Genomic DNA, 25,659 nt, shown 5'->3' with positions numbered 1-25,659 from the left:
AATGCTCACTTGGTAAAGTATTCTTAAAGGTGAGATATGAAGAGTTTTTAAAATTAAGAGTAAGACTGGTACTTTGCAAGAGCAAAATGTCAATTATAGATCAGTTTCTAGAAAGAAATTATTCATAGAAAAGTTTTTAGTTTTTTAGTCCTTTTTGTGAAATTTTCATAGGGAATTTGTGTTTAATTGTTGACGGCTGTTTTCCTTATTTTTGGTTTTTCTTTTCATAAAGTTTAACCTATTATTATTGATTAAAAAGAGGAGGGGGAAAAAAAAATCACCGGGGGTAATATCTCACCGTTCCAGAACCATCCCATCTCCGAGAGTCCTAGAAAAGGCTGCAGCCTCGACGAAAGCTTGCACTGCTTCCGCTGTCGAAAAGTAACATTGACGTCTGCTTCTGCCAGAATCGTGTCATCGGCGACAGTCCTCTATCCCCAGCGGTATTATCACTGTCCACCTAGCGACAGCTACCTCGAGTAAACGATTAAGGAACAATATGTTCAAGAAGGCGGCAGAAGCGAAGTTACACCAGAGATTATCTGGTGCAGACAGGAAGAAGCTGAAGAGGACTGTTAAAGAAAGGTTCCCCGGAGCTTCCGACGCCGATATTGATGTCTTGCTTCCTCCCAAGGTATTGCTATGTTTCCAATCAATTTTGTCTGTCCTAATTTAATTATGGCAACTGCTCACCAGATTACTTTGCGATTCTTCTTCTCGTTTTTAGTTGAAATTATCGCTGAATATCACTTGCGTCCAATTCCTCTTAGATCAATCCTGCACCCTAATATTCTTATCTACCTGTAAAAAATTGTTTTGGTACTAGCATTGCGATGAACCTTGCGTCGCTAACTACCAAACTAAACGTCATTTTTTTATGCATTCAATATTTACTCATTTCGTGGAGGGAGAAGAATTGTCTCTAGATAGCTTAATTTTAAAGAAAAGGTAGCAGATTGAGTAGAAGAGTAAAGAGGACCTTTTGGAGATTATGGTCTTCCTGGCTTATTGGTATATTTTGTCAAAGCTCTTTTATAACTATTATATTTATTTTATCACCATAGAGTTCACTTTGTTTTTTTAAGTAATTATCATCTCCCCATATACTTCATTCTATCAATCCTAAATTAACATGTTTAGGTCGAGTTTTCTGTTGCCAAGTTCCAAAATCGCGTCCACATATATAGTCTAGAAGGAGGCTTTCCTATGTTTTTTGACGTCGATGGGAGAGGAACTGACATATTCCCCACAGGTATTTGATCCTTTACTAGACTTTATCTTTTACACCAGAAGATTCTCTTCAAATTTTCACCACCACTATTAATTATTATAAGGGTTCCTAAAGCTTTCCTTCACAACATTTTGGTTATTTTTGGATTGGATGATTGTTTCTCAGTCTTATTGCTTTAGTAACATTCTCAATGCCATTACAGTTTTTGCACTCTGGATGGTACCAGAGTTGTTGCCTGCCTTCATTCTGAAGGGGGGTGAAGTCTCTCGCTATGTGATAGGAGGAGCAGACTTGATGTTCCCCGGTATTCATGTTCCTGCTGAAGGTCTGCCCTCTTTTTCATCTGGGGAACCATGGGCTGTGAAAGTCCCTGGCAATGCATCTCCTATTGCTGTAAGATTCACTGAAATTTGATCTCGTGTTGCAATTTAACTTTGGCTGTGAAGGCAAATTAGCACTCTAGTCAACCTGAAGATCTCATGCAGGTTGGTGTTACCACCATGAGTAGCACTGAAGCATTAAAAGCGGGTTTACGTGGAAAGGCTCTGAGAATTCTACACTACTACAGGGATTCCCTTTGGTGAGATGATCAAATTGGCTTAGAAACAGAGTGATCGATTCTTGATGAATGACACGATCTTATCTCTTAAATTTATTTGTCAGGGGATCAGTAGAGGGTCATTATGTGCCGAATGCAGGTTTTTTGGAAGATGCTGTATATGGAGATCCTGCTTTGGCATCATCTTCACAAACCGATGGCTCTTGTGAAGGTACTGAAGCTGACGATGCTTCAAATTATGGACAGAATGACAGTGGCAATAAAGAAGTTGGGGGATCTGTCGATGAAACTACAAGTGATGTTCTTGATGAGTCTGGCGTTGTTCTAACAGCACAAACTGATTCAACTACTGATGAAATCGTTTCTGGTGTGAATGATTTGAAGGTTGTAAATGATATTTCCACTGAGGAACCAAATGTGCAACATACTCTATCAGCTGAAGATGTGGACAAGCTTCTCGATAAATGTCTTCTTCAAGCCCTACATACAACAGTGAAAGACAAAGATTTTCCACTTCCTGGAAGCACTCTATGGTAAGAAATTCTGACCTGTCATAGAATTCTGACATAGGAGTTAGTTTGTTTGTTTTGAAGACTTAAGGCTTCGTTTGGGATTGTGGTAGCTTTTAAAATAATTGCTAGCAGCCGTGCTTTTATAAAAGTCAGTTGTAAAGAGAAGTAAAATAGTGTTTGGTAAATTTCAGCTTAAACTTGAAAAAGTAGTTTAGAGTATTTGGTAAATAAATATAAATACATCTTATTTTAGATATAATAACTAAAATAGACTTAGAATCAACTTTTTTATTATGATTTTTTTTGTAATTTAAAATTTTAAACAATTTTTAAATATCAAGGGCAATAGCTTTATTTAAAAAAAAATCAATATGTTATATATATATTTTTAAAAATGATGCATTTAACTCATGAAAAATAGAAAATAGATTTGATCAAGTGAGAAATAGATAAATATTTAAAATAAATCTTCTTTTTAAAATATAAAATTGAAAACTAAATATTAATTAAAAATTGTATTTGATTTTAGGAGAATCTAAAAGTTAGTATGATACTGCTTTTAAACTAGACGTGAAATTAACGTGTTTTTAAAAGTGATTCTAATAGATTTGATTTAAATCTGTTTTAACAAACGCAAAAAACGGTTCAGATTTTTTCTAAATGGCTTTTTTACACAGCTAACGCAATGCCAAACATAGCCTAAGTTTTAAAAGATATTTCTGGTATATTTTTCATATGAAATATTTGTTGCAAGTTGACAATTCTTTCATGTTATAAGTGTGATTATAATTTTATGCAAGTAAAGGGTAGTAGCTACGGATCCATACTTCCATTGTTACCATTGTTGGATTCATATTGTGGCTTGCTGCACTAGGAACATCTGCATTTTCTGAATGATTCTTCTTCTTGGCTGTTGGCCATTTAGTATATCTTTGAGGAAATTTAACTCTCTTTTCCGAAAATATTTGTGTAAAAAGAAATGTTTTATATTAAAAGAACTGTACTGACATAGAAGTAAGACAGATTTCCATACTTGAAAAGGAATAAAGAAACGGTATAATACAACTCAAAACCCAAATCCGGAGGTGGTGTGTTTGTTTTTTTTGGGTGGGGGGGGGGGGGGGGGTGGGTGTTGTGGAACATCCTCAAAATGCTTATTGATTGATAGAGAAGCTCTTGACTTGAATGCTTACTACTGTGAATTTGAAGACCCACATAATTTCGTTTCATTCACTTTTTGCCCGATGTAGGTCAAATCATGTATTGCCTTGTCGGCCTCCTGGCATGATGCTAGACATCAAGAAATCATCCTACAAGAAATTGTCAAAGTGGTTGCAAGCTAAATCCTCTACTGGACTGGTATGTCTCATGCTATTTCTATTCAGCTTCTTAGTTTTAAAATGAACTGCTGACTTTGTATCATACTTAAAACCTAATAGTCATGACAGAGCAAGAGGGAATAAAACCACACATAGTTCATCTTTATGCTTTGCTAGTTGATGTTTTAGAACAAGCTATGTCATCTTCTTTGTCTTCGTCTTCGTCTTCGTCTTTTTAGTAAGAAATAAAAAGTCTTGTTTCCTCTTTTTTTTCTTTTTTTTTTTTTTTCTAATAAACAAAGAAGTGGGTAGGTATATAGATTGATATTAGTGTAAAAAACAGGTGCATTGTATATAGATTGAAAAATAGGTAAGCATGAAGTTCAGTGTAGAATTCAGGTGTATTTGTGATTGTGGGTTCAAATCTTAGTGACCACATATTTAAGGATGCTTATAAATATTAATCTTTCATGAGTTTTCTAATGATAAATGTTACAATGTTAAACTGTAAAAGTTGGCGTATAAGATTTAGTGAAGTAGCCTGTAAGTTAGTATAGACAACCACCATCATTGCAAAGAAAATACCTATTTCTTGATTTTATTCATCATGGAGGCAAAATATAACTAACCAAATTGGAGTACCTTTTGGAGTCCGTTACTAAGATTGGACATTAGTCTCCCCTCTTTTTATCTACCGTTTTATGGTGAATAGAATTTGTGTCTTATCCCTGAAAAAAAAACAGAGAGAGAAGAAATGATGGAAAGAACTTCAAATTTATATCTTCCCTATGGAGGCAAAGTTATAAAAAGCTGTGCTGCCTCAAACTTCATTCTACCTTTATTTGTCTCATACAAAGTATGTAAAATTTTAGTTTACTATCAACTGAAGGCTGGTGTTTTGAAGTTGGATTATGTTATCTGAAGATCTTGGGTTCTTATCAGGGGAAAACAACAAAAACGAAATGCTTACTTATGTCACTTGTTATTGTGCAAACGTGCATTGAATATACTATTCATTTGTTTCAGATTACAGTGAGAGAGGATAAGCACAAAAAAGAGACGGTTTTGTACTCTGTTAACCATAAGCATCCAGACTACATTTCCTTTAAACCAGAGAAGCAACAGGTAGAGAAAATTGATCAGAGCAACAATCACGGTCCAAAAGAAAGTTCATCCAATAAAATGCTTGAAGTAGCAGAGATATACAAGCCAAGTGTGCATGTCAATCCCATTTTTGTTACTGTGGGGGCGGACACTAGCAAACTTTACACTGCAGCAGAGGCTACTGATATTGTCTTCCAATACGTTGAGAAAGAAAAGTTGGAGAAACCAACAGATAAGACTAGAGTGGTCTTGGATGCAATATTATGCGATGCACTGTTCAAGGGGGCCATTAAGAAAGGAACAACATATCCAACAGAAATTCATAAAAAAGATATAGGTTCAACATTTATCAGCCGGATGCAACCTCATCATATTGTAACAAGAGGAAGTGAGTCTGTTGTTTGCAAAGGTGCATTAAAAACTATTCAAATAATGACAGAGCGACGCCAAGGAAATAAGAAAGTTACAAGACTTTCTGGATTGCAAACGTTCTTGTTGGATGCTGAAGCATTGGCATCAGAGCTTCAGAAAAAGTGTGCTTGCAGTACGACGGTGGCAGAGTTGCCTGGTAATATGACCTGTCTACATATTGTTTTTGTTCTTTTTTGTTTTTTTTAAGAAACAATTTCATTGGTGGTATGAAATTACAAAAGAAGGGGGAGACCCCACAAAAGGAGTTACATGAGACCTTTCCAATTGGAGAGGAGAGTGGAAAAGCTATGGTGTTGAAATAAAAGAGAAAATTTAGACCAAGTGACAACCATGTTAACCATAGTCTATAGCATTAAAAAATTATATAAAAAGAAAGCTCTTTGTCTTGGAATCTTCTATTTCTTTCATGCCATAAATTCCATCAGAAGGCTCTTTTAAAATTCTCTCGAACCATCTTCTTTTCCTTTTTGAAAGGATGCCCTCCAAGGGTATATGAGAGGAGGAGATTGGGATCTTTAGGAAGGACCGTGTGTAGTTGAATGATGAAAAGATATGGTTTCAGAAGACCCTCGCAAATTTGCTGGAGACCATAAAATGACTCTGAGATTCATAATGTTGCTTGCACATGGAGCACCACTGTGGATAAGACCATGAAAGGCAGTCTTCTCTGTAATTTATCATGAGTATTAATGGCTCTTGAGATAGTTCCTTAAGAAAGTCCTTAACTTTTTTGGGTAGTGTTCTTTCCTAATTAATTCAGAGCAGATTCATTGTTGGATGGAACAATGTCACGCAAGAGGGAGCTGTATGTAAAAAAACCGTTGGGGTCCAATTTCCAAATTCCCGGTCTTTATACAAGTAGACAGTGGACAAGCAGTGAATGAGAGTTCCATATTCTTCAATTTCGGCGTTTCTAAGATTTCTTCTCAATTGAAAATTTGAAAAGCCAAATTTAGTGTTCTAAAATTCCTTGACAGCCCAGTTTCTACTGAGAGTAAGATAAAAAATCAACGGATATTTCCTTGCAAGAGGTTCATTTTCAAGCCATATATCCATCCAGAAGGAAATATTTGCCCCATCACCAAGAGTATAGGGTGTTCTGCTGTGTATCAGGGGGCAACATTTATCTGAGGTATCTTTTTATGGGGGTATGTTAAAGGATCTTACGTTGAGAAAAATGAAGAGACCTCACAATGTTTATAAGACACATTGGCTACTTCTCTCTTTGTCAATTTGTTTCAAGATAGAACCCGTGTTCATCAAATTGATTGGATGTTACCTTTCGAGATGCTTGACTATTGCATTTGGGAAATTAGTAAGGAAAGCCTTGGTAGCCAAGTATCTGTCAATAAGCATATGAGTGGGAGAGTCTAAAGTCAATCCATGTTATTGAAAAACTAAAGGGTAGAAGAGAAAACACCAAGGTTACGTGGAAAACCCTAGGTCAGGGAGAAAAAACCACGACAAGAGTTTTTTTATTAATTTTTGATACACACTACACAGTACAGGTACAAATATAAATAGCCATAGGTCAGAAACCCTAGACTTTAGACACCACGTAAAAAGACTAAAATACCCTTAGGACTAAACAACATTTTGCAACACTCCCCCTCAAGTTGGGGCGTATATATCAATAAGACCCAACTTGCTAACACAGGTGTCAAATGTCTGTCTCGGTAACCTTTTGGTGAGGACATCCGCAATCTGTTGACTGGATGGAACATAGGAAATGTAGATAAAGTGTGTCGGTCGACCTCAACATGTTTGGTTTTGTCGTGTTGGACAGAATTGTTAGCAATATAAATAGCAGCCTTATTATCGCAATAAAGTTTCATCGGGTCATGACTTTCCTGATGAATATCTACCAGAACCTTTTTCAACCAAATTTCTTCACAAATTCCCAAGCTCATAGCTCTGTATTCAGCTTCGGCACTGCTTCTAGCCCCGACACCTTGCTTCTTACTCCACCAGGTAACTAAATTTCCCCACACAAAAGTACAATATCTCGAGGTAGATTTTCTATCCATAATAGAACCAACCCAATCTGAATCTGTGTAGGCTTTAATGCGTCTTTTGTCATGTTTTCTGAACACCAAGCCTTTTCCGGGTGTAGACTTCAGATATCTCAGAATTTGTGTAACTGCCTTCATGTGTCTTTCATAAGGAGTGTGCATAAATTGATTGACTAAACTAACTGCATACGATATATCAGGCCTGATATGCGAGTGATAGATCAGCTTCCCCACAAGATGTTGATATCTTTCCTTGTTAACAGGGACATCTTCTACTGATTCTACCATATTGCTATTGACTTCTACCAGCGTATCTGTAGGTTTGCACCCAGTCATTCCTGTTTCTCTCAACAAGTCTAGCGTATATTTTCTTTGAGACATAGAGATCCCTTCCTTTGATCTTGCTACCTCCATTCCAAGGAAATATCTCAAGTCACCAAGATCTTTGATCTTAAACTCATCTGCCATCTTTTGTTTCAACCTGCCAATCTCTGCTGAATCATCTCCTGATAGGATAATATCGTCAACGTAGACAATCAGAACAACTACTTTTCTTGTTGTCGACCTCTTAGTGAACAAGGTGTGATCAAAATGTCCTTGAACAAACTCCTGGGACTTGACAAAGGTAGTGAACTTATCGAATCAGGTGTAAGACCACCCATAATAAACACCTATAAACGGCGGGGTAGAAAAGGAAATGAAGAATTGGGAAGTTGAGGAATATGCTGAAATTAGTTAGAAGAGGTAAGAGGGGGACCAACTGTAGGTGTCACAAATTTGTTAGGGAAATAGGGGACCATGAGAGGCAAATTAGAGTATAAAAAGGGGTAGGGAGTAGGGAAGGCAGGCCAATTTTGGGAATCAAGTAAGGTTCATTGGAGAGGATACTAGCCCTCTATAAGGTGCTGGAAGGAGATAGTTTTCTGTTCAGTTTGTTTCTTGTCCTTGAGGATTTTCCATGTATTTGCTGCTAAATTTTCTCAGAAAGTTCATAGATAAATATTGAGAGCACTGCTCTATTCTGGGAATTTCTTTGTTAGGATAGCCTTTTATTTGTAGGTAATCAAAATCCTAACAAATTGGTATCAGAGACACCTCCATCTTGGGTAAAACAAGAGCAGAAAAGAAGAGGGAGATGGAAGAAGAGCTGGAAAATCAAGCCAAAAATATTGCAGAACTAAGAGAATGGATGGTCGAAATGCGCAAAAACTTGGAGATGGTAGTTACTACCGTCCAACTGTTGATAGAGTCACGAGAAGAGACCTCGGAGGTGACAACGAAGACCCCAAAAACATGGACGTCCAAAGGAAGCGACGAAGGAGAAAGCTCCTAAGCTCGAGCAGCTGATAATCCCACGGATCGAAGTAAGTATAAACGACTCGAAATGCCAGTTTTTACAGGGGAACATCCGGACTCTTGGGTATACCGGGCAGAACATTTCTTCGAAATCCACGAGCTGTCCGATGATGAGAAGGTCAAAGTAGCAGTCGTAGCTTTCGCTCCGGAGGCGGTAAATTGGTTCCGATGGGCACACAACAGACGACCGATTCGAACATGGGACGACTTGAAAAATCGGATGTTCGAGAGATTCCGACCATCCCAAGAAGGTACTCTCTTATCTCGACTTTTGCGTATTAAACAAGATGGCTCTTATGAAGATTACAAGAAGAATTTCGAAACATGCGCAGCACCGTACCGGAAACGACGAAGGAAGTTTTGCAGGAGTCATTCGTAAATGGGTTGGCACCGGACATCAAGGTAGAGCAGATCAGTAGACATCCGTTGAGCTTGGAAGCTTGTATGAGAGAAGCCCAAGCCATCGACGATCCTAACTTGGCCTTCAAGCTAGCGAAGGAAGAAATGGACCTGGCCCAAAGAATGGCCCATCGGGGCTTCAGTTCTTCAAACGCGAGTGGACGACCCAACTCACCTGGCAAAAAAAACAAACGAGCCCACTCTTAAGAACATAGTGCTGCCTGATAAGGGAATGACCCAAAAGAAGGAAAAGGTATCTCAAAAGCTGACGGATTCTGAGGCCAAAGAGAGAAGGGAAAAGGGGCTTTGTTTTCGTTGTGACGAGAAGTACCATCCCGACCATTGTTGAAAATTGAAGGAGATTCGAGAGCTCAACCTGCTAATTCTTCATGACGAGGAAGAAATTGGGGTAGAATCAAGCGAAGTGCTGTTAGACGAATCGGAAATCAAAGCGTTAGAGGTTTCAGACAACGTGGAGATTGCCATACGTTCCATCCTTGGATTATCAGGAAAGGGCACGATGAAGCTGAAAGGGTTACTCGCCGGATGAGAAGTAGTGGTGATGATTGATTGCGGAGCGACCCACAATTTTATACATCGAAGATGGGTTGAAGAATTGAAGTTACCTTTGATCGATACAACAAACTACAGAATCATAGTCGGTAATGGAGATGCCATCTAGGGCAAGGGGGTTGGCAAAAAAGTGGTGGTTGTGCTACCGGAAGTGACGATAACAGAAGATTTCTTATTGTTGGAGCTCGGGTGAGTGGATATTATACTCAGAATGGAATGGTTGTGCAACATGGGCTACATGGAGGTACACTGGCCGACATTAACCCTGACGTTTACATCCAGACTGAAGCGGATAGTATTGAAGGGTGATCCATCCCTCACAACGGCAGAAGTCTCCCTAAAGTCCTTAACCCAGACGTGGAGCGATGACGATTTGGGTTTTTTGGTGGAATGTCAACAACTCGAAACCGAGCCACCCGAGGAAGCAAGTTACGAGTCCGAATCTGAAGGAGGAACATAACCACCCCTAGGTATTCAAGAACTGTTAATTGAATTTTCAGACATATTTGAGGCGCCTTCTTCTCTTCCACCCAAGCGAGCAATCGACCACGGTGAACGTGAGACCATACAGGTACAGTCATACTCAGAAAAATGAAATAAAAAAATTGGTTAATGAGATGTTGTCTGCAGGAATAATCCGACCAAATCAGAGCCCTTATTCCAGCCCTGTCCTCTTAGTGAAGAAAAAGGATGGAGGATGGCGTTTTTGTGTGGATTACAGACGATTGAACCAAATAACTGTGGCCGAAAAATTCCTGATTCCGATGATTGAAGAGCTCCTGGACAAATTGCATGATTCAACAATCTTTTCTAAATTAGATCTCAAGTTAGGATATCACTAAATAAGAATGCACGAGCTAGACGTAGAAAAGACTGCCTTCCGTACTCACAAAGGCCACTAAGAATTTTTGGTCATGCCCTTCGGACTAACCAATGCATCGACTACATTTCAGTCGTTGATGAACCAGATTTTCAGACCATTCTTACGAAGGTGCGTTCTCGGTTTCTTTGATGATATAGTGATTTATAGTCTAGATGAGGACACCCATACTAAACATTTGGGCATGGTAATGAATGTTTTGCAAGATCATCAACTTTTTGTGAACCGGAAGAAGTGTATATTTAGCCAACGACGAATTCAGTACTTGGGTCATTGGGTATCAGTGGCTGGAGTTGAGGCGGATGGTGAGAAAATATAAGCAATGTTGAGGTGGCCAGAACCAAAGAATGTATTAGAACTAAGGGGATTTCTAGGCCTCAGCGGATATTAACCAAACTACTGCAGAAGAACGCCTTTCAGTGGGATGACAACTCCACGGCAACTTTCGAATCTCTAAAGCAAGCCATGGTAAGTCTGCCCGTGTTGGCCCTGCCCAACTTTGAGTTACCTTTTATTATAGAAACTGATGCTTCAGGCGTGGGGCTTGGGGCTGTGTTAATGCAAGAGCAACATTCGGTGGCTTACTTTAGCCAAGCCCTGTCAGCACGAGCTCAAGGAAAATCCATCTATGAGAGGGAACTTATGGCGGTAGTGCTCGTGGTACAGAAATGAAGACCCTACTTGTTGGGCCATAAATTCACAGTCATTTCTGATAAGAAGGCCTAGAAATTCCTCCTAGAGCAAAGAGAGGTACAACCCCAGTTTCAGAGATGGTTAACGAAATTAATGGGTTATGATTTTGAAATCCTTTATCAGCCCGGGTTGAATAACAAAGCCGCGGATGCCTTATCAAGAATGCCCCTCCAATCTGAATTAATGACAATTGCAGTCCCATCATTAATAGATGTTCAGGTAGTACAACAAGAGATTGAAGATGATGAAGACCTCCTACAAATCCGTAAGAAATTGGAAGAAGATCCATTGAGCTATGAGAAGTTTTCCTTGTCACAAGGACGATTACTGTACAAAAATAGACTGGTGTTGTCCAACAAATCAGTTTTTATACCTACATTATTAACAACATTTCATGACTCTATCCTAGGAGGACATTCAGGGTACCTACGCACGTACAAAAGTCCTCCTAGGTACTTACGCACGTACAAAAGAATATCTGGAGAACTATATCGGAAAGGAATGAAGGCAGACGTCAAGAGACATGTAGTCGAATGTGTGATCTGCCAAAGGAATAAAAAACGAAGCCATTGCTCCAGCCGGGTTACTCCAACCTTTACCGATACCAGATCGAGTATGGGAAGACATCTCAATGGATTTCGTGGAGGGACTACCCAAATCAGCCGGGAAGGACTCATTGATGGTCGTGGTGGATAGATTAAGCAAGTATGCCCACTTCATTCCACTCAGTCATCCATACACGGCCAAGAAGATATCAGAATTTTTTGTGTGGGAGGTAGTACGACATCATGGTTTTCTAAGATCCATTGTCTTCGATTGGGATAAGATCTTTATGAGTAGCTTTTGGGTGGAAATGTGTAAAGTCCATAGAGTGGCCCTCAAAAGAAGTACAACTTTCCATCCTCAAATAGATGGACAAACTGAACGCGTCAATTGCTGTGTAGAGACTTACCTCCACTATTTCTATAATGAGCAACCCAAGCAATGACTCCATTCTATTCCATGGGCTGAATATTGGTACAACACCACCTTCCATGCATCAATCAACACCACACCATATTCAATAGTTTTTGGACGTCCAGTGCCACCCCTAATTTCTTATGGGGATCGGAAAACAACGAATGACACTCTTGAGCAACAATTGATCAAACGAGATAGAGCACTGATAGCACTTAAGGAGCATCTCTCGGTGGCCCAAGAAAGGATGAAACGATATGTAGATCAAAATGGAAGGGAAGTCGTTTATGAAGTTGGAGATCTAGTTTTTCTCAAATTAAGACCATATCGACAACGAACTTTGGCAGGAAAAAGGTGTGAAAAACTCGCTCCACGGTTTTACAGACCTTACAAAATTGTAGGAAAGATTGGGGAGGTAGCTTATCAATTGGAACTTCCAACGGAGGCCAAAATTCATAATGTATTTCATGTTTCACAGTTAAAAAAGTGCATATGCAAGTCCGCTCTAGTGCAAACTCAAGATCCAGATTTATCAGATGACTTCGAGTTGCAAATGACATCAGAAGCAATAAGGGGCGTTCGTTGGAATGCAGAAATGATGCGGGAAGAATAGCCTAGTGATGACATGCAGAAATGCACGTCATCTTAGGCCTTTTATTTAGAATTATGAGGGCTGTTAAGCAGAATATGCGGCAATTAGGTTAGGAATTCATGAGAAAATGAGTTTGCATCGTCCATCGTTAAGAATCTCGGCTAAACCATTATTATGCATTATTATGCGTTCAATTGTCTATCTTTGTAGCTAACGCAGGAATCGGACGCAGATGCAGAAGCCGGGCTATCGCATAGACGACCGCATACGGAGAAATTCTCCATCGCAAACGCGAACGCATGGGTGTTGCGGTAATCAACCGCATGCGTCCATCACATAGGAGTTGCGATCGTCAAGTAATTGCGGTCATCGTGTAGAAATTGCGTTTATCAAGTGAATGCGGTCATTGCAAGATTGCGGCTACACGATAACCATAATAGTGGGGTGAATGCAAGGTTGGTGGAATGGAAGCATCAACGCATATCTCGGGAAAACCAAAAGATGTTGACATTTCACCTACCACGTCGTTAGCGTAGAGATTCAGAAAAGGGACAACGCGCTGCGATTGTCAGAATCAGAGCAGGTCCATAAATGCTGTCGGCGATCAAGCTCTATAAATAGAAGTCGATGAGCAGAATTTCATTTTATCTAGGGTTTTCACCCAAGGTTTCCTACCTTCGGGTGGATCCTTGTGATCCAGACAAATGCGTGAGAAGAAAGCTTGAGAGTTCATCATCTCCTTCATCCATTCAGAGTGACGACCGGAGTCTCCACCGGAGTTAGATCTCGATAGAGTCAGCTCCACCGCCTTTCCATGACATCACCGGCAGTCTTGACACACATTGTTGGAAGCAAGACATTGCTTCCAGCTGGTCCTTTCATTTTCTCATCTTTTCTCATATTGTATTGTATTACATTTTGGATTAAGAAATTAATACATTGTGTGTTTAATGCATTTCTATATTTCCTTCGATTCTATCTCCATCTTCATTACTTAGTATCCTTAATCTTCATTGCATCACTTAGTGAGGCTGTTAGAGTATTGCATACTTAATCATGCGGCATAGAAATATGAAGCATGTAGCAAATCAACGGGAGGTGTGCATTGCGTGAGTGTTGTGAGAAAACCTTATTTGCTTAGTGTGAAGCTGTAGCAACGCCTGTCTATAGGCGGACGCAATGCTTGTATATGAGCAAAGTCAGCAACAACTAACTGCCCGGAAGGGTAAGTGGTTGGTCGCATTAAGCAATGTAAGCTAGTGTTCACTAGAGATAGGAATGATCTTACGTCAGCCAAGTTTATGCGGTTACCTTGTCTTGTGAGCGCATCACTCAACATTTAGGCATACATGAGAGAGTAGTCTAAAAACCAAATCTATGTCTTGGGAGAGTGGATTGGATCGCATAAGCAAGAATGGGGAACTTAGAGATAAGCTTCGTTTGCTATTACACAGCGTATGCACCCTACGGAGAGGATATTGCATGCGTCCAAGAAGTAGGATACGGTGATGGTATGCGGTCATCTTGTTTATGCGTGAGAGCACATGAGCAGGAATAGAGACTTGGGAATAAGGCCTCTCGACACTTCGCATACACATCGCATACGTCCTAGATTTAGGCACGAGTGTGTGTAGCATGATCGCATAGCTTGCGTTGGCTGAGGTTGCCCTTGCGGTCACTCTTAAGGGTTGCGATGAAGACATCCTCACATTTTATCTATTTTCCATCCATTTACTTCACGTCAACAGTTGTCTTGTCTCTACCTCTCATTCATACTCTCATTGCTTTGACTGTTAGTTAGGAGTAGGAGTAGTTATTAGCTTATACCCTCCATCATTCTTTTATTCAACTGCCGCAAACACATTATCACATAGCATTTAGTTACAAGTTCCTGAGTTCGACCTCGGATCACTTGAGAAACTTGCGTTCGCGTTATACTTGGTTGGTGCGAGCGTAAGAAAACTTGTGACGGAAACGCATGATCATTGCATAGTTTCATTCCAACGCATGACCATTGGCGCATGATAATCAACGCATAGCTTAAGACATGCATCGCATACTGCGTTCACCTAATTTTCGCCATCAAGTTTTTGGCGCCATTGTCGGGGATTGACAATTATTAGTGCTGAATATTTTTATGATATTCTGTAGGACAGATTTCTGTTGTACAGTCTGTTTACGCGAAGAGCAGACTGATGGTGCATGAGTACTGGTACAGAGCTAGAATTCGATGCCGACCCAGAGATCGAGTGAACCTTTCGTAGAAGAGCACGTCAAAACCAACTAGGCGAAGAAGAAATATGGCAAACAACGGAGAGAGGCCCGAAGGGAATCAAGGAATGAATCGGCTGCCGCAAGACCCAGTCTTTCTGGCCGCTGATCGCAACATTCCCAGGAGGAACTATGCGGCGCCTAATCTATACGACTTCTCGCATGGTATCGCAAGGCCTATAGTGGAGGAGAATGCCAGATTTGAAATTAAGTCGGTCATGCTCCAAATGATTCAGAATGCGGGTCAATTTGGAGGTTTACAAGGAGAGGACTGCATGCACATCTGACCAGTTTTGTAGAGATGTGTAACACATTCTCCATCTTGGCGTGACTCCAGAAGGCATACGACTATATCTCTTCTCGTGTACACTCAGAGACGAAGCAAAGAGGTGGGCTCATTCGTTGGAGCCAAATGAGATCAATTCTTGAGATCAATTTGGTTGAACGGTTCATGAAGAAATTTTTCCCTCCCCAGTCAACGCAAGAAGATGAAGGGAAGTGTTAAATTTTGAGCAAATGGAAAATGAGACTCTGAGCACCGCATGAGTGCGATTTAGAAGACTGGTGAAAAATTGTCCGCATGATTGCGTTCTCATGGAGACCTTTTTATAACGGCTTGGATAGAGCGACACAAGCTATTGCAGATGCCTTCGGACAGGAGGATTTATGGATAAGACGTACACTGAAGCAAAAAGTCATCTTAGATTGCATCTCGTGAAATATGGATGACTGGATTTGATGATGGGTATGGAGGAAGAGGCCCAGAGCGAAGGAAAACGGAGAGCGCCATTGTACTAGTTGATACAATGACCACATTGGCCGCCCAAATGGCCGTAGTCCACCTCGCTCCTCCAAACAATGGCTATAAATCAAGGAACTCTCTCCCAAGGTGCAACGCAAGCCAATACGCTAACGCAAGTGGCAACAATAAGCTGTGTACAGTGCGGAGTGGGTCATTCAGTGGAAGTTTGCCCATCAAATCAATAGACAGTATACTCTATCCAGAATAACCCATTCAGCAACACGTACAACCTAGGTTGGAGGAATCATCTCAACTTCAGTTGGGAGGAAACAACGACCAAGGGGGCCAAAGAACCATGCAGAAACAATCATTCAGGGAATCGAGGCAATGCTCCGATTTTTCATCAAGGTCAAAACAAAGTAACTATCAGAACAGGCAATCGCACAACCAACCTTCTTCATCTAACACCTCATCGAATTTGTCATCCTTGGAAGCTCTGGCTCAAGCAATACATAGAAAAGAACAATGCGATCATGCAATCGCAAGCATCTTCCATCAGGACTTTGGAGGTGCAGGTCAGGCAGCTTTCGGCCGAACTTAGAAACAAAGCACCTGGTACGCTGCCTAGCAACTCAGAAGCACCTGGATTGAGTGGGAAGGAGCAATGTCAAGAAGTGACATTGGGCAGGCAAGCCTGATTGCCTGTGGGGATGCGTTTGCGGTAACACTGAAGATCCTTTTTAAACATCCCTATCAACTATCTTTACTGCCTCATTTACTGCTTTATTATTGCATTATTGAAATTAGTTTATTGCTTGCGTTGATTTAGTTTCCTGCCAATTTGAATTTATTTTCATTTCAATCTCAGCTTGCGTTGATTTTAGTTTTCTGTTGAATGAGCCTTTGATTGCGTTGAATTAATCTACTGTTGAATGAATAATGTAAGTGAACATCGCAACGTCTTATCAATATGGTTTTGGGATAAGCGTTGCGATGTTGGTGATACTATGACACGTCAGGTATGCATACGTCGACGGGTGTATCTTGCGTTAATAGATACACTTTGCGCCTGTCCTCCAAAAATGCATTGCGTTGATGGATGTGTTGTGCTCGTATGTACATTGCGTCCGTCCTCCGCAAATACGCACTATGTTGACGGATGTGTTGCGCTGGTAGAAATACCTTGCGTTCGTCCTCCTAAGTTGCGTTGCGTTGATGGATGTGTTGCGCTAATATATACATTGCGCCCGTCCTCCGCAAACATGCACTTGCGGTAACGCACGTATTACATTAACAACTAAACATTGTGCCCTTCGTATAAAACAATGATAAAATATTCGCGGGGTGGGTAATCGATCGATCGTTTCAGCTCCCGAGGTGAATTATTACTTAGCAGACGAAAGGACGTCCTTTCCTGCTATGCCTTAATGGGAGGGGTGCGGCAGGCTTTTTGGATTACCAAAGCCTGCCATCGCAGCGATTGCGTTGGCCCATCAAGGCCCAATCTATAAATCGTCCCTCCTCAACCCGAGGAGTTCACTTTCATTCCCTTCGCAAAAACCCTAGCAAAATCTCTCTGCATACCCTGATAGCCATCCGCACTTTCTTCCGAAGAACGAAAAAAATCTTCCAACTTCTTTCCCTTAACCGAACCAATGGCCGGACAATCATTCCATTCTTCTTCCTATCCATCGTCCCCTTTCCACACCCCGTCACCGCGCGGGAGGCGGTCTTCCTCGCCGCCAGTTGCCGCCTCGCCACCCAGCCAAAGCTAACCCCTAGAATTGTCGGAAAACGCCAGCGAAAACCCTCTGTAGCCGCAATACCACTCACCCAGCGTGAGGGGCCGAGCACGAAGAGTGCCTCTACCACCAGACTTGAAGGAGGCGCTCCTAATACCTTCAACCGAAAGTGAGTTGAAAAGAAAAGATGACAAGGAGGTGTTCGGTAGTATTCTGAGCCACTTAGAAAGGGATGGGGGGTTGCTGGAGGCCGGAGTAGTAAACCAACCACTGCCAACGGAGGAGTTAGTGTTAGCTTCACGGAGGATGACCCTGACCATTTCGGATCTTTAGGAGACTGCCCCAACAGACTCCAATGAGGGACCCATAAAGGCTATTTTGGAGGTTATGGAGGCGAAGAAGCAGACGGAGAAGTCTGAAGAAAAGGAGAAGAGAGTCGAAAGAGAAAACAGGCCGAGGAAGATGAAGTCACCCGGTTTGGAGAAGGAGAAGAAAAGAAAAACGGAGAAGTGAAAGAAAACAGCGCAGACGAGAAGAGAAGCGCCTGAGGAAAAAGGAAGAAAGGAGGAAAAGGGCGGAAAGTCTGGATGTCGATGGAGAATCAACCACCGCAAGGGTGGAAGTGGTGTGTTAGCGCAAGTTAAATAATCAATGCAACTACTAGCTCATGGCCGCATTTCCAAACTAGTTATGTCAGACGACAAGGAAGATCCTGACATCTCCCCTTTAATGCGAACACTCGCAAGGAGAATGTGCTGCAAGGGTCCACAAGAGACCCAACAATTTATCAACGCATAGAGAAGGAGAAGGAAGAAAAAAGGGCACGGGCGCACCAAATCATCGCATCGGTTGATTTGGCCAGAAAGCTTCATGATGAGGAGGTTCGCCGTGACAACGCAAGGGCGGAAGAAGAGGAGAGAAGAAGGCTCGAGGATGAGCAGCGCATTGCGCTCGCCTCTGAGCAATTTGAAAAGGAAATGAGAGAAGAAGAGGAAGTGGAGGAGAAGGCAAAGGAGGAAAAGGAGATGCGCCTCAAAGCAAATATTCAGCGCATCAGAGAGCGAAAAAGAAAAGAAGTGGAAGAGTGGGAAAAGGAAAAACAAGAGCAACGCAAGGTGCGGGAACGCATCCAAAGACAAAAATCTCGCCTTGCGTCCGCTCAGGAAAAGGGCAAAGCAAAGGTGGAAAGCAGTGAGCTTGCACCGGCCAGGAGGCGACCAAAAACCAAAAAGGAAAATGATGATCTATGGATGGAAATGAGCTTCTTTCCTGCGCCAGCGCTACTACCGGATCTCATCATCAGCATTGAAGCTTTCTGCCAGTGACCATCCATTGTAATTCCATCGGTAGTGAGGGCCTTCTACCATGGCCAGCTCCACGACACCGAAGATGCGGTGATCGTCGAAGGGAGGGTAGTGCCATTCGACGCAGAGGACATCAATCAACTCTACCAGCTGAAGAATTTCCCGGAAGCACCGGGTAACAAACTGATTGATGATCCTACAGAAGAAGATATGGAGGATGCACTGAACACATTTACGCAACCGAGCACCAAATGGATGGTGTTCTTACCGACATAAAAACCCTCGCCTCCAACCGGCTGCTACTTGAAGCGTGCCTTTGGGTCTACTTGGTGAAGAGACGGCTCATCCCAACATCACATGATAAAACCATTTCAAGGGATAGAGTCATGACCGCATATTGCATTGCGCGCAGCATTCTGATTGATGTGGGCCAGCTTCTTGCGAAGCAAATCCGAGGTTTTGTTGGCCGTGTGAGAGGCCAGTACTTCTTTCCATGGACAGTTTCGAGCCTATACCTATCTGTGGGCGCAGGCATTGACGAAGAACCCATGCCAGAAGTGCACGACATCGTCAGCACAAAAATCCTGAGAATCCTTCTCAAGGATTCGCCGCATTGCCCCGAGCCTCTGCCGAAGCGGCTCCTTATTGATTTGAATGTGCCGCAACCACCAAGACCCAAGAAGCAGCGCTGCAATGACAAAGGGAAGGAAATCATCCAAGGAAGTTCACCGCAGAAGCAAACCAATTTACCCTTGGACCCTTTACCCTTAGTTATTCGTCCACCAAGCCCAACAGCTGAACCCCTTTCCTCTCTTCCCGAACAATTTACCAATCTCCTCCTTGCCCCCGACTCCAACCCCGCATCACCAGCAGCTTCCACNGATTGATGTGGGCCAGCTTCTTGCGAAGCAAATCCGAGGTTTTGTTGGCCGTGTGAGAGGCCAGTACTTCTTTCCATGGACAGTTTCGAGCCTATGCCTATCTGTGGGCGCGGGCATTGAACCATCCCAACAGCTGAACCCCTTTCCTCTCTTCCCGAACAATTTACCAATCTCCTCCTTGCCCCCGACTCCAACCCCGCATCACCAGCAGCTTCCACTTGGTGCCCATGATCATCCACTTGGATAGTGGGACCGGTTGAATGGCCACGATTGTCGCAAACTCGAATGATGGGTACCTTAATGTCCGACATATCGTTGAAAAAAGGAAACCCAAAATACAAAATCAGTAGATCTGGAAAAAAAAAAAAAAACAAAAACAACACAGAGGCTTAAACGAACTAACAACTAAGAAAATTATAGTTGATGGACAACGGAAACCGGTCGGTAGTGGAAACGGCGGTCGGCAGCACAGACACGATTGGACGGCAGACTGCGAAATCGCGACTAAAAAATGTGACTTAAACAACGTTCACGACTTTCAAGTGGACGTCCGGCGGTGGAGCTTCAGGTGGCCGACAAAAGGTTGGGTTTTTTCTAGGGTTCAAAAAGAAAAAAAAAAATATTTTTTTTTTTTGGTTTTTAGCATTTCAAATATTTTGTTACTCTGATACCATGCTAAAAACCATTATTTTTTCTTTTATTAATCTTAGAAGGAAAGGGTTTCTTAAATAGAAGAAATACCCAGTTACAAATAAGGAAAGAATAAAATAATTCTAAATAAGGAAAGAATAAAATACAACAAATATAATACAATAAGTACAATATAAAATTTCACAATAAAGGAAATAATCAACCATTCACCTCGTAGAAGGTTGATTATGTACTCTAAATTACTCTGATTTATTCAATAATGTACAAATTTAACCCAAGGATTTATTTGGAAATGAATAAGTTAAGAATACATGGAGTTCGGAAGTTTGTAGTTTTTTCTTCTTTTCCTTGTTTCTATTTTTGTCTCGTTTCTTGATGGGAAAATTTTTCAGATGTTGTTAGCCAATTCTCATTTCTTTTGGTTAAGGTATTAACTTACTGAAGAAAGGATACCTAAATTCTAAATGAACATAATATTCATCTGATGATTTTTACTGTTCTCTTTCTGAATGCATTGATTCTCCTGATGCATTTTGGAAAAACAAATTCAGGTAAAAAAGGGTATGAAGTTGTGGTCCAAGGTGGAGTCATTGATGGCTTGGCAAGACATCTGATTGAACAATATGGGATTCCAAAAAAGTACATTGAAGTACTTGATAAAACAAGGAAATGAGAGGCTAGAGCTGGTTAGTTTTTTATTTTTTGATGCATGTAGTTATATACTAAAAAATAGTTGGTATTACTTTTTTTGTATCTAGTAGTAATATTAAGTGCATGCTTGGGAGTAATTTTGAAATTATTAGAATCATTTTTAATATTCGAAATCACTCTGAAACACACTTTTAATCCCTCAAAATTAATTTAATATTTAACTTTACAATTTTAAACACAATTTTTGTATCATCAAAATTGATTTTGAATAATTAAAAAGATGTTTGTGGGTATTTTTGAAAATGTCAAAAGTGATGTTAACCATTTTAAAATCACTCACAAACATATCCTAAATGAACGGCCACCTTACCTCTGTTTTTGCTCCTTTCCATTTAGGAAGTAACGTTGATATGCGATAATCGACTGCTTCCCACTGATTTGCTCATGGAAATGACCAAATTGGTCCAACTTGTTCTCATCACTTAATTGCACCAACACGACACGATTTCTGACACATATCCTAGCTACTACCAATGGTTATAAACCCAAGTCTTATTTGGGACTTGATTATGTTAAGATTTTAAAAAGTGGAACGAATAGAACAACGAAGAGGTGGTTACTGTTGTCGACAGAGAGGTAACATGATCATTGTGTGTTAAAAATGTACATTCCATTATCATACTGTTACTGTTGACTATTATATGCAGGCTATCTGTTGAAGTTTAAGCAGTCAATATTGACACTTGTTTTTACTTTCAATTTTATATAATTTACAGGGAACTTACGAACCCCAGGCTTATGATATCAAGTAAAGATCTGCTACTACCAGCACCCGCATCATGCAAAGGGAAAGCCCGAATCAAAAGATATGATAGAAGTTATTGACGATGAGGTATCAAAATTTGATTCATGCAACAAAGATAGATTCCTCGTTTGTCTCTTTAGGCTGGAAAATTGGTTCTAGTTTCAACCACACTGAGTGTTTATCAACTTTAAATTTGTTCATCCCGTGTTTTAGGCCGCCTTGTGTAAAAGAAAATGTTTGTAGGACAAACCAAATATGATTTTATCAAACCTTTGAGAGATTTTCTTACACTAATGAGTTATTTCAGTGGTCTTGTTATTTTACCCCTTGACTTTTAATCCTAAAGTTTATTTTTAAACATGATTTTGTCAAACATTTGAAAGATTTTCTTACACTAATGAGTTATTTCAATGGTCTTGTTATTTACCCTTTGACTTCTAATCCTAAGTTTATTTTTATCTTCTAATTATTTATTCTTTCAGTTCTATCCTTTAACAATTTATTGTAATTTGGTCCTTTACTTGAATAATTTTTTTAACACTTTCGGAGGAAAACTTCCATAATCCAATTTGTAACTGAGTTATTAATTTTAATTCATTTTATGAACAAAATTGAATAAAATTTTTACATATTAACATTTTTACATACTTTTAAACTAAAAATTAAAGAAATTAGTCGAATAACTCGAACCAATTCAATCTAAATGTTTTCATTGTTGGGTAGAGTTGAGTTCATTATTTAATAAGGGTTATTTGGGTTGAAGAAATTTATAATATGAGTAATTATATTGAATCTAAAAAGTGCTTCCATTGAACTTCAATCCATGAATACCCTTATACACACTCACTTGGCAAGACGTTATGGTGTTGTGGCTACATTTCTTCTCTCATTTCTTTTTTTAGGGCGCTTTGAACTTGTGATATATGTTTAATTAGTTAAGTTAGCAAATAATAGAAAAAGAAAGCTATTCATTTTTTGATTTTAAAAACTCTTATTACATTTTTAATTTATGCTTAGAACATTATAGCTTCAAAACTTGTTTGAAGATATTGTAGTTTTTATTAGGCTGCCTGATGTTGCTGATGCAAGGTTCCTCTTTCACTCAATAAATAACAAAATTTATTTGTGCCCAATGATTATTGGTGTGGTTGGTTTAACTTTTCAAGTGTTTGATTTTGAAAATAAGTTATTTTGAAAAAAAATTGAACTGTTTGGCAACTATTCAAAATAGCTTTTGAAACATTTTTAAAAAGTATTTTAAATAGTTTTGAAAAACATTTTTTTTCTCTTGTCAATCTAATGAGGTCTTACATTATTTGGTGTTGATCGATCAAGTATGAGTGATGAAAATAAAGATAGAAGAGGTCTAACTGCAAATATATATTATTGATGAAATAACGATCTTGAAGTATTCAAAGTATCAAAATCCATAGAAACAGGTCTACTTTTAATTTAACTATGATTATGAACCAATGAAGGGAGACTATATAAAGTGATAGGCAAGGTATTAACTTTAACACAGTTAACAATGATGGACAAATAGGTTTAAACAATGATTCAATCTTTCGAGTGCTATACCTTAAGCGATGCGGCTGCACTATACTAAGACAGTGAGTTACCCATGAACAAACTACTACTCTTGTTCGGTCTTGTGTCAAGTTTCTTTAGGAGGCTAACATGAGCGTAGCTCAATTGACATAGTACTCGTAATATCGACCTTGAGGTTAGAGATTCGATTTTCCTGTCCCACATTTTAATTATAATATCTTTGCAAAAAAAAAAAAAAAAAAAAAATCCTTTTGGAGGTCTAAGCAGCTAATACTTAATGTTTCCATGATTAGCGGAATCTTAGACTAATTCAAGTTTAATTTTTTTGGTGTCCCTTATTTTTAAAGCGACATGACAGTCTTATTTCTAGGCTCTCAATCTCATATTCCTTTGTCTCATCCGTTTACTCCTCAACCTTCTCAGCATTAGGATTCCATTAGATCGTTAAAGTAAATATCCAGTATAACTTACCAATTTTATCTTCAAATTCAACAAATATAACGTGTAAAATAAAGTAGTATGAAGTACAACGTTGCTTAAGCCATAACAATCCAAGGACTTCCACATTGTTGAATCCCTAAGAGGATTTAGCTCATGACTAATGATAAAATGATGGATTTTATTGAATAAGAAATCATAGCTACAAGATAGCATTCAAAGGGTAAAGAAAATAAAGAAACCACAAGAAATAAATGAAATGATAAATGTGGGAAATACAACTCAAGAGACCTTGAGACAATTCCCAAGTTCCTAGTTTTTCCTTAGGTTGATTTTCCTTTTCCAAGGATGAATTGTCTCTCGCCGCACGTTTTCATGGGATGAGATGGCCTAGAGTGATCACACCTCAGAGGAACTTTCGTCCTTGAGGCTATTGACTTGATAAGTTGAGAAATCGCCCAAAGGGACTGATTAAAATGGCAGAAACTGTGAGTAAATCATGATGGAGTCATTAACAACCAGTTGTTATCTTGAAATGAGGAGCTTCCCTTCCTTTTATAGGTCCCAAATCGGTTGAAGAGGGTCGAGATTCAAGCTCTGAGGGTTTATCGGGAGATTTCGAGGTTGAACAGCTGCTTCGAATGGGAAAAACGCAACCACCGGTGACTAGATCGAATTCTGAAAAATTAGGGCTTAATGATACGACCGTAGTGAACAATAAAATCTTCAAATTGGCCAAAATCATCTGCCAAAGTTTGCAAATCCACCTAAAATCAGTAAATATCAACCTTTAAGATAAACATGACCTTCATAAGCTCATTTTATCCATTTAAATCTAAAACAAAGGAAAAACACATATAAAAGTTCATTTTTCTAAGTAAACGTATGAAAATAAGACCTAAAACATGCATTTCATGACATGTATCAAGTGTAGATTCACAAACCATACCTTTACAATTTTCCTTATTTATTTGCTTTTTAAAGTATCTTCTTCTTCATCTTTTCTCTTCCTCTTTGTTTTATTTTTAAATGCTGGGCTAAAAGTTACTTTTGTTATGAAAGTGAAAAGACGTCTTTTTGATATGATAAATTTTGGGACGAGCAATTAATGGAGCATCTCATGATATAGTAGTCACATTTGAAAAACAATGGTAGATTTAGTATGGGTACGAATTAAGCTCCCTCAACTTTATACTCCTTATATAATTCTAGAAAAATAATATTCTATAATAACAAATAAGAATTAAAAGTTCGCGAATCATAGGAAATGAGCAAGCACTTTTTGATTGAAAAATATGGTTCATAAATGGTAAATTTGGTATATCCATTGTATAACTTACATATTTTATGTTTGATTAGTCAATTGATGTATCCAATATAAAGTATATCATATGATATAATATATATAAAATATATTATTGTATACATGTTGATACACCAATAAGAATTTAGAATAATAAAAATGAAAATACGCCTTTATGTTTTTTTTTTGTTGCTATATTTGCAAACTTTGAATAATCATTGCTAATTGATAATGTTTTTGCTATTCTTGCAAGTGCCCTATTCTAAAAAAACTTTTGATATTCAATAATTAAATACCATTGAATGATAAAGAGAAACTTTTTCATAAATGACATTTAGCAAAGTTAAAATGATTGGAAATATAATTTTACAAATAATCAAATTCAACAAATTTATTTTTGAATGGATAACTATATATTTTCTTGTTCTAAAATGGACACTATTATTTAATTAAATATATCCAAACAAAATCTTCTATAAGATTGTGGGATTGAAGTGTGTGTATGTATATATTTAGTTTAATTGATCGAGTTACCTTTTATTTTAGTTTAATTTAAGACAAAAAGAAATCAAACAAATTCATTCTTAATTTTAAAAAAAGGGGAATTCTTATAAATAAGAATAAAACAATAATATTTACCTTTCATAGAAAAAACAAATTCCAGTTTTCCTTTTTTTACAATTATTAAAAATACCCTTCTTCCT

At 39.2% G+C, this 25,659-nt stretch overlaps 1 protein-coding gene across 3 annotated transcripts; it reads left to right on the top strand.

Moving 5' to 3' along the window:
- The first annotated feature begins 273 nt into the window (after positions 1-273).
- Positions 274-22,024, top strand: LOC120076794 (eukaryotic translation initiation factor 2D). 3 transcript variants are annotated; one of them, XR_005481644.1, is made up of 10 exons: positions 274-634; positions 1,141-1,252; positions 1,434-1,624; positions 1,717-1,811; positions 1,895-2,323; positions 3,553-3,661; positions 4,648-5,293; positions 20,762-20,896; positions 21,258-21,497; positions 21,638-22,024. XR_005481644.1 is itself a non-coding variant. In XM_039030710.1 (9 exons), exons 1-8 carry the CDS (start codon positions 500-502, stop codon positions 20,881-20,883), a joined length of 1,839 nt encoding a protein of 612 aa, XP_038886638.1. In that variant the 5' UTR covers positions 275-499; the 3' UTR covers positions 20,884-20,896; positions 21,638-22,024. The 3 variants fall into 3 exon arrangements, 2 of the variants coding, with proteins under 2 accessions (XP_038886639.1, XP_038886638.1); XM_039030710.1 differs by lacking the exon at positions 21,258-21,497 and having other exon boundaries at positions 275-634; XM_039030711.1 differs by lacking the exons at positions 21,258-21,497; positions 21,638-22,024 and having other exon boundaries at positions 20,762-20,897.
- Positions 22,025-25,659: the final 3,635 nt, after the last annotated feature.

The sequence above is a fragment of the Benincasa hispida genome, chromosome 4, assembly GCF_009727055.1.
Source record: "Benincasa hispida cultivar B227 chromosome 4, ASM972705v1, whole genome shotgun sequence".
In the NCBI taxonomy this organism is placed as follows: domain Eukaryota; kingdom Viridiplantae; phylum Streptophyta; class Magnoliopsida; order Cucurbitales; family Cucurbitaceae; genus Benincasa; species Benincasa hispida.
This window is presented reverse-complemented; position numbering and strand designations above follow the sequence as displayed.